At 39.5% G+C, this 9,746-nt stretch overlaps 1 protein-coding gene across 1 annotated transcript; it reads right to left on the bottom strand.

The window, feature by feature from the left end:
* Nucleotides 1-1,561: 1,561 nt before the first annotated feature.
* On the bottom strand, nt 1,562-9,466 carry LOC117968695 (zinc finger protein 16-like). The gene is made up of 3 exons (XM_034916501.2): nt 8,705-9,466; nt 5,864-6,175; nt 1,562-4,152 (listed from the first exon to the last, which is right to left on the bottom strand). The coding sequence occupies exons 1-3, from the start codon at nt 8,973-8,975 to the stop codon at nt 3,401-3,403; spliced, it is 1,335 nt and encodes a 444-aa protein (XP_034772392.2). The 5' UTR covers nt 8,976-9,466; the 3' UTR covers nt 1,562-3,400.
* Nucleotides 9,467-9,746: the final 280 nt, after the last annotated feature.

Raw genomic sequence — 9,746 nt, 5'->3', positions numbered from 1 at the left:
TCATTATTTCAATATTTCAATTTCTGTATTATTATTATTTATCTTCTATTTTATTTATTATTATTTTGTTACCATTGTTCCTTGTTTGTATATAGATGCATCTGTTCATAATATGTATGTATTTGCTTTGGCAACACTGTGGAAAATAAGTCATGCCAATAAAGCACTTTGAATTGAATTGAATTGAATTGAGAGAGAGAGAGAGAGAGAGAGAGAGAGAGAGAGAGAGAGATGTTTGAACAATGTAATGTACTTGTTTTTGTGAACTTTATAATACTGCTTATAGAATTCTCTACTTTGTGTATGTGTGTCTCTAATAATACTGATCTTACACTGAATTACCTTTAATGGTGCAGGATACATTGCACAATTATTACACAAAGTGCTTTAGTTTGGTGTTTTATTTGACTATTAACTTGCGATTAATATGGTTCTGCGACAATGTTTAGTAAATGTATTTTTTTTCTTACCCATATGTTTGCTCTCCATTTGCACAGTGCTGATTTATGGCAGCAGACTTGCACAGATCTAGAAGTCAGGAGGCTGCGAAGGCTGTGATGGCTTAGATATTAAAAAGATCTGATTGACACTCACATATTAGATTTTAGTTGTAAGCTCATAATGAAGTGACATTAAAATACATTCCTCTTTGAAAGAAGTTAGTACAATTAAGAAATGAGATTGGTAAAAACAAGCTGCAAACCCAACTCTGATTTTGCAATTGGTATATTCCTCGTTCCGCAGCCCCTCCCCTGTTCTGTGGAAAACTATCCAGTTTTAAATAACTTTAGCATAACAGAGGCAGAAATGTTAAAGGGACTAGGATCTCTTAAAATAAACAAATCCCCTGGGCCGGATGAGATCCTCCCAATAGTACTCAAAGAAATGAAAGAAGTTATTTACAAACCACTAACCAAGATCATGCAGCAGTCTCTTGACACAGGGGTTGTACAGACTGGAAAATTGCAAACGTACTACCGATCCACAAAAAAGGAGACAAAACCAAACCAGGTAACTACAGACCAATAAGCTTGACCTCTATTATATGTAAACTTATGCAAACTATAATAAGATCCAAAATGGAAAATTACCTATATGGGAACAATATCCTGGGAGACAGTCAGCATGGTTTTAGGAAGGGAGATCATGTCTAACTAACCTGCTTGATTTTTTTGAGGATGCAACATCGACAATGGATAATTGCAAAGCATACAACATGGTTTATTTAGATTTTCAGAAATCTTTTGACAAAGTCCAGCATAAAAGATTAATTCTCAAACTGAATGCAGTAGGGATTCAAGGAAATGCATGCACGTGGATTAGGGAGTGGTTAACATGTAGAAAACAGAAAGTACTGATTAGAGGAGAAACCTCAAAATGGAGTGAGGTAACCAGTGGTGTACCACAGAGATCAGTATTAGGTCCTCTGCTATTCCTAATCTACATTAATGATTTAGATTCTGTTATAGTAAGCAAACTTGTTAAATTTGCAGACGGCACAAAAATAGGAGGAGTGGCAAACACTGTTGCAGCAGCAAAGGTAATTCAAAATGATATAAACAGCATTCAGAACTGGGCAGACACATGGCAAATGACATTTAATAGAGGAAAGTGTAAAGTACTGCACGCAGGCAATAAAAATGTGCATTATAAATATCATATGGAAGATACTGAAATTGAAGAAGGAATCTATGAAAAAGACCTAGGAGTTTATGTTGATTCAGAAATCTCTTCATCTAGACAATGTGGGGAAGCTATAAAAAAGGCCAACAAGATGCTAGGATATATTGTGAAAAGTGTTGAATTTAAATCAAGGGAAGTATGTTAAAACTTCACAATGCATTAGTAAGACCTCATCTAGAATATTGTGTTCAGTTCTGGTCACCTCATTACAAAAAGAATATTGCTGCTCTAGAAAAAGTGCAAAGCAGAGCGACCAGAATTATCCTGGGTTTAAAAGGCATGTCGTATGCAGACAGGCTAAAATAATTGAATCTATTCAGTCTTGAACAAAGAAGATTACGTGGTGATCTGACTCAAGCATTCAAAATTCTAAAAGGTATTGACAATATCAACCCAGGGGACTTTTTTGACCTGAAAAAAGAAACAAGGACCAGAGGTCACAAATGGAGATTAGATAAAGGGGCACTCAGAACAGAAAATAGGAGGTACTTTTTTACACAGAGAATTGTGAGGGTCTGGAACCAACTCCCCAGTAATGTTGTTGAAGCTGACACCCTGGGATCCTTCAAGAAGCTGCTTGATGAGATTCTGGGATCAGTAAGCTACTAACAACCAAACGAGCAAGATGGGCCGAATGGCCTCCTCTCGTTTGTAAACTTTCTTATGTTCTTATAAGAAATGTAGAAAAAAGGACATCTACGGTATTTATTACTGGATTTTTAAAATGAAATTGTTGATTGCCAAGACACTGAATAACATTTAAAATAGCATTTAATACAGGCAGCAAATAATTTTTAATATAGATTTTATTTGCTTTAGTAGTCTCGTTGTCAATTAACAAATTGATATCAAAAACACAGGAGCCTACGTTTGTTAACAGAGTACCCAAGAGAGAAAGAGGGCAGTATTCAACACATCCTGAGCAGAAATCACCTCGTTAAGAGACAATGGTATGCCGCCCATTATATTCCTAAAAGCTCTCTGGTACCCCCTGCTGGAGACAGTATTGCTTTACACTTTAAGCTGCCCGCATGATAACTGCGGTATACTGCGCTGTGTCTTCAGGTACCGCAGATTCACTGTGGTATTGGGGAAGTTCCCACAGAACCCACTACAAGAGGCTGAGCAACGCATGAGAAAAGAAAGAGAAACTTGCAAACATAATAACAATCTATTTAATATATTACTGTGACGTAACACAATCCGAATGTTCAACAAGACAATGAATACAAGATGTACTCGTTCATATTTGTGGTCCGTGAGCTCTTGATCTGAGCAAATTGTGATTCGGGGTGACCAGCGTTGTATGTAACCAGAGCTGACATTCTACCAAGGTCACACTGAGGTTTCAAGCTCTAGCTGCAGTATTTATGACTGCTTGGTATTTACTATTCAACCTCCAAATCTATGTTATACAGCTAACCAACAGAGAGAATTAAGGAGTCTTTTGTACTTTACCAGAATTTTTACGAGCATCAGCATTGATGATGCAAAAAACAACCAAGGACGCGACCTCATGTCCTCATAGATGGTTACAGCCATGGGGGTGACCCTATTTATCAAGCAAGTTTATTCTTTTGTTTTCAGTAAATATTTCTATATTTAGTGAAATATCCACCTGTTGTTTAGGTGTACCCAAGTGTCTGCAATTCTGAGAAAGTTATTGAGTCCTGTAAGAGCTTTCAACTGACTTCACACATTAAGTGCAGGGATAGGATTACACACCTGTGTGAAGTTTATGGTGTCTCTTAAGATTTCCTAACTGGCTAAATCTCTTCCCACAAACAGCACAGTGATAAGGTTTCTCTCCTGTGTGAATTTTATGGTGTCTTTTAAGGTCTCCGAACTGGCTGAATCTCTTTCCACAAATATCACAGTGATGAGGTTTCTCTCCTGTGTGAACAGCCTTGTGTTTTTTAAGGTTTCCTATGTGACTGAATGTCTTCCCACACTCAGTGCAGTGATAAGGTTTCTCTCCTATGTTAATGTGCTGGTGTGAATGAAGATGTCCTAACTGTGTGAAACTCTTATCACTGGACTGTATGTGGGAAGGTTTCTCGCCTGTGTGAATGTGCTGGTGTCTTTTAAGCAGTGATATATGATTGAAACTCTTCCCACAATCAGCCCAGGAAAATGTAGTCCCTCCTGTGGGATTTCCCTTGTGAGTTTCAGGAACGTCTAATTGACAGGAACTCTTCCCACCTTTAACAGAATGAGGCAAGGTCTTCAAGTTCCCCTGGGTTTCAGAATTGTTAAAATATGCAGAATGTGCTGTCTCTGTACTCTCCACAGTAAGTGGGTGTCTGTCTTGTAAAGAAGGGATTTTAACCGAGTGAGTTCTCAATGTGTTCACATATTCTTCTTGGGGTGTTGTTTCTCTGTGCTTCTTGCACTTTGGTTCGCCACTAGAAGAGTTTTTGCACTGGGTTGATGGAGTGGAGTCGTGTTCTCCTTCATCTACTTTAGAAGCTAAAGAAAGAAAGAGAAGAGAAACAAAGTTATTGTACAGCATTCTTCCACATGCACTGTTCTGCAGGGCTTCATGTCACAAACATGCCAACTAGAGTGAACTCTGATGACTGTGTATTGAGAGGATACAGTCAGATCCAATTCATATCACTCCTATTCATGTCATAAACACGACAACTAGAGTGAACTCTGATGACTGTGTATTGAGAGAATACAGTCAAATCCAATTCATATCACTCCTATTCATGTCAGCCTCCTTTTACTACTACCATATTCAGGAATATAGATAAATGCTGGGAGCTGGGAAAAATCCATGGCTATGTCATAACATTCCTGACTATTTTGATGAGATGTTCCTGGAAAAACACAAACGCTTTGTACCTGTATTCTGTCTCTGTGTTGAAGACAAGTGAATGAGCAGTTCAGTGACTGGCTGCTTGAGATGAGGCGGATTCGTTTACCAGCTAGTGTCCCTCAAGTGTCAGCCACAGCAAGAATGATGTCAGCATGTCAGTCACGTGGTATATGAAAACCAACCTGCTTTTACTGTTTAAATTAGAATATTTTAAATCGAGCCAACAGCGCGTCATGAAAAATCCTGACTATATAGAACTGAGTTATTTAGTACCTGCATTTTGATAGTACTGCTATTTATGTAATATTTTAATTTGTTTTTTGAGAATTAATATTTGCTTCTAAAAACAGAAATTCCATTTGCAACCCCATGCCCTGCACCTTGCCTTTTTTAGTCTACCTGTATCAAAGACACACGATATGTAGAACTATGTAAGTCTAGAGGGGGGTTGTTTTTCCACAACAAATTTCTCTTTTTATGATTTTTGTGTAAAATATCTGTAAGCAAAGATCTGGTAAAACTACAATTCCCAGAATCCCCTCACAGCTGAAACTGATTCGCTGGTCTGCTGTACAGAACCAGTCCACACACATACTTACTGTACTGTGACAATAACAACACAGCAATGTTACTATGAGACACACAAGAGTGAAATGTGGTGCTGCCAGCAAACATTACAGTCCCTGGGACAGTTGTAGTGAGATGAGCATTTAAAAATTATATTGTATTTGAATAAAGTGTAAGAAATAAAATAAGACTGACGGGTCATACAATACGGGTTCACTCTCATTGTGCCGATGCTGCTGCATACTCTCCACAGAAATGCTCTACTGAAATGTTTCTTCTGGGGACGCTAAGCAACCCGACTGGATGTGACATCACCCAGTGATGGGAAATGTGATCCCTGCAGCTCTGTACAGCTGTGGGAGCAGCACAACTGCAAACAGTCTACCAGAAATGGGGAAAGGCACAGATCTAACACAGGGGTGTCCAAAGCTGGCCCTTCCTCTCCTGCTCTTTGTTCCAACCCTGTTTGAAGTTGTTTAATTGAACCAATTAAACCTCCATCCAGGCACAGGAGTAGCACTTTATAGAAGTGAACCTGTTCAATGTGGAGCGGAATGGCCTCCAGGAGCGTGATTGGACACCGCTAATCTAACAGCATTCTAAAGAGGCGTGGCAGTGGCTGCACATCTAGCAGGTGTCTCAGGAGCAAGCACAGTTTTTTCCTTGTTGGCATAGTGGTTGGGCAGCTCCCCCTGGTTAAAATATGAATCTCAAGCACACTGCTGGTGTTCAGTACCAGGTTCTGCAGGATGAATAGGCAGCTCAATGCTGCTTGTTTTGTATGATTACCTCCAAATCCCAGATCACATTCAGATGGAGTATCATCACACAGGTTTAATCCCAGCTTGTTGTTCTCCTCAAGTGTACAGACATTATTTTCAGTAGGAAGTTCCTCTGCGATGGGGACACATTCCTGCTCTATGAATTCCTCTTTAATAGGAACACATTCATGTTCAGGGACGTCTTCATCTTTAACAAATGTCAGCTCTGTAACCTGCATTAGACTTGGACACCACTCCTGGTCAAAGGAATCCTCTTGTTTGTAAACTGCTTCCATCTTTGGCCCCTCCTGTGCTTCAGATTCAGGGATAGCGTGGCTCTCTGTGGGAAAACAAAATTATATAAAATTACAACTCTTTCTTACTAGCTAGGCTCCTCTACAAAGCCAGCCCCTTGTCAGAATGCTACTGAGAGATGTCATTGGGTCTAACAGGAGCTATCTTTCTTATTTTATTTATTTATTTTTAAATTAATACAGTTACTTTATCCTGTTTTTAACTCCCAAATTAAAACACATTTTCCCCTCGCAGCAGGAAACCCCACAACAGCTGAGGGCAACAGAGGGTGTCCTCTAATCCACAACCAAGTCAATAAACTTGACAGCGAGCTCCCAGGGGTACAAAGGCAGCCCTATAGTGCCTGCTTCAGCTCACTGGGTGTCTGCCCAATAGATACAAATCATGAATGATAGCCTATAGGATCGTGTACTTTTACAGATACTACAGGATCGCGAGCTGGGAATCAGGTTGGATCCAACATTCCTTCTAAAGTACTTGTGGTAGAGGGGTGATCAATGCCTTTAATTTGGGCAGCAGTGTGGAGTAGTGGTTAGGGCTCTGGACCAGAGGGTCGTGGGTTCAATCCCAGGTGTGGGACATTGCTGCTGTACCCTTAAGCAAATCACTTAACCTAAATGGCTCCAAAAAAACCCAACTGTATAAATGGGTAATTGTATGTAAAAATAATGTGTAAAAAATAATGTTATATCTTGTAACAATTGTAAGTTGCCCTGGATAAGGGCGTCTGTTAAAAAATAAATAATAATTAAAGCTGACATTATTTTCTGAAATTTGAAAGAATAAAGAACATCTAACCATAGTACCCTACCCACAATTCCATGGCTCATACTTTTGCAATGATCAAATATTTATTTCAACTCCTATCAACATTCTGTGTTAGCTGCTTTGATCAGGGATTGTATCAAAATAAATTTTCCAAACTGCTGTGTTCAATAATGTGCAGCATGCATTTACAGTTACTGTTCCTCAGTTATTTCGTACAGGGGTGAGCTGGTATGATAGTTTGGTGGTTTATGTACATTATGGTATTGATACTATTCCTGTTATTCTACATTGCTATGAACAAAGTGAAGGAAAAGGCATTTTCATATGAACATCTTTTTATTCTACGTCCTGTACAAAACAAGACTCAGTCCTGCTGGGCTTTCTCAGCTGCTGTAGCCTCACACTGGAGCATTCCATCCACTTCTACCTCCCTGTCAATCACCATCATGACCGCCGTTCTGTCTTTGCATTGTTGTAATGCAAACATCCATTTCTCTACTGCAAATATGCTTAGAAACCAAGCGAGGATACTTGCAGTCTTAGCAAAGTGTCTGTGAACTCATACTGTATTGTGATCATGGTTTGGATGGAAACTGTCAACACAGGTCACAAATGGAGATTAGATAAAGAGACACACAGAACAGAAAATAGGAGGCACTTTTTTACACAGAGAATTGTGAGGGTCTGGAACCAACTCCCCAGTAATGTTGTTGAAGCTGACACCCTGGGATCCTTCAAGAAGCTGGCTTGATGAGATTCTGGGATTAATAAGCTACTAACAACCAAACAAGAAGATGGGCTGAATGGCCTCCTCTCGTTTGTAAACTTTCTTATGTTCTTACAAGTTTCAATGTGTCAAATACAATGAGCAGACAAGGGGCTGCAGCAGGAGAGCTGCTTATTCTCAAAGCAGTTTCATGTAAACAAGTGATTTACACAATTCTGACTTGTGCAGCAATATTTTTTTTGTACAAACTCCACCTGTGTAATAATCATTAGTAAGCTTACTTGTGCAACGTCATGTGAACTGTAGATATACATCCTATTATTATTATTTATTTCTTAGCAGACGCCAATCACATCCCTTCTAGTATTACAATAAATATATTTGTAATGGTGTGGCTATCCCTATTGCATGCATCCTCTGCTCTTAAATAGTATCCTGTATTAGTAAGTGTCTGGGTTTTAAACAATATGAGCGATCGTTTCCTAATTATGTTTACCATCAGCTGAACAAATAAGGAAATAGGACTAAAGCAAAAGAATGAGCAGCGACTGTACCAAAGGCAAACACAGCACTGGAGCTGAAGACAATGAAACCACTGATCTAAAAACAGATGTGCAGTCAAACAAGAAAACACGATGTGCTGCTGTGTGTTGATATGAGGTCCCAAATCATTATTCTAAAGCTCTGCAATATGGTCTGTGACTCTCAGTGAGACTCTATACAAGACATCACTTTACCTGAAGGACACCATTTGAAGCTCTCTAATTACAGACTGGTTAAGACTTATATAGTAGTTTCTTAGTTTCTAGAATACCTATTTAAATATGAATTAGACTAGGTTAGATGCACTACGTTCTTATAATCTATAAAATAACACAATGCCTCAATTAGACTGCTTATAACCAATATTAGGACATAGCTGTGCTATTAACAGCGCTTATAATAATCAAACATTTTAAAACGTGTCTGAAGAGAGATTCGAACCAAGATCTTTCCAGTAGAAGGTGGTTTGCGGTGTTGGATTGACCGAGCAATACCACCCAATAAAACCAATCTTACCTTGAAATATGAAAGGCTGTTTAATGTCTGCATCTGCAGCGTTTATACACCCTCGCACGGCTTTCAGCTCGCTCTCTGATATTTCCAATCTCAGCTTCAGACTTTCATTCTCTCTCTTCACTGCAGACATTTCCTCTTGTAATTCAGTGAATTTGCTGCAGACAGCTTCAGTAATCGCGCACACGACGCTGTCTGCAGCCGCTTTCACTGCGAGCTCGACGGTGGAGGCGAGCTCGTCTTGAAACCACGACACGGAGACACTGACGTCCATCTTCACTGGCTTTAGTTTGAGACTGGTCTAGCGGAATCCTCTTTTCATTCAGAAACACCGTCTTCGGTTTGTATTTAGTAAGATATATTTGTTTTTACCGTAGCCTCCGCATTCAAACATATTCATCACTTCTCTGGTGTGATAAATAACTGACACAAACAACAGACTTTGCAAAGAGTAACTTCCGTCTTTCAGAATCCAGCAGTTCTACCAGAATTTAAACGCGTTTAAATGTTCAGTAAATAATCTCATTGAAAAGCTCAACTTGTCTGTAGATAGGAATGACACGCTCCACTCTGTGTGTGAAATTCAACACAGAAAATGGATTGTTTTCTTTTCCCAGAACTCCATGCAAGTAATAAACAAACACAAAACTCATAAATTATTAAAGAAAAAAACAAAAAAAACACATTTCAACCCAAACTAAACACCTTAAACAGTGTGTTGTAAAATCACCAGTGACTGCAGCCACCTCTCTCCACGTAAACAAAGCAAACCTTTCTATTTCCGGTACTGAAATGGGAGCGTCACTAGCAGAAGGCGTGGCTGGGTGGAACCTCCGCGTATGATTGGCTCTTTGGCCTCCCTATGGAAGCGAGGGCGGGTCGAGGCGGTTCTGAAACTGGATCGCAGAGTCTCCATGTCGGCTCTGTGAGCGCTGTGTTGGATGCGATGCTGACACTGCGCGGAATCCGACATGGAGGCAGATTCGACTGTCTCTGCTGAGAATGTTACATCATCAGAAAGCAGAGACAGCGCAGCTCGTTAACA

The sequence above is a fragment of the Acipenser ruthenus genome, chromosome 51, assembly GCF_902713425.1.
Source record: "Acipenser ruthenus chromosome 51, fAciRut3.2 maternal haplotype, whole genome shotgun sequence".
Taxonomy (NCBI): Eukaryota; Metazoa; Chordata; class Actinopteri; order Acipenseriformes; family Acipenseridae; genus Acipenser; species Acipenser ruthenus.
The sequence above is the reverse complement of the archived record's forward strand: the minus strand, read 5'-3'. Positions and strand labels throughout refer to the sequence as shown.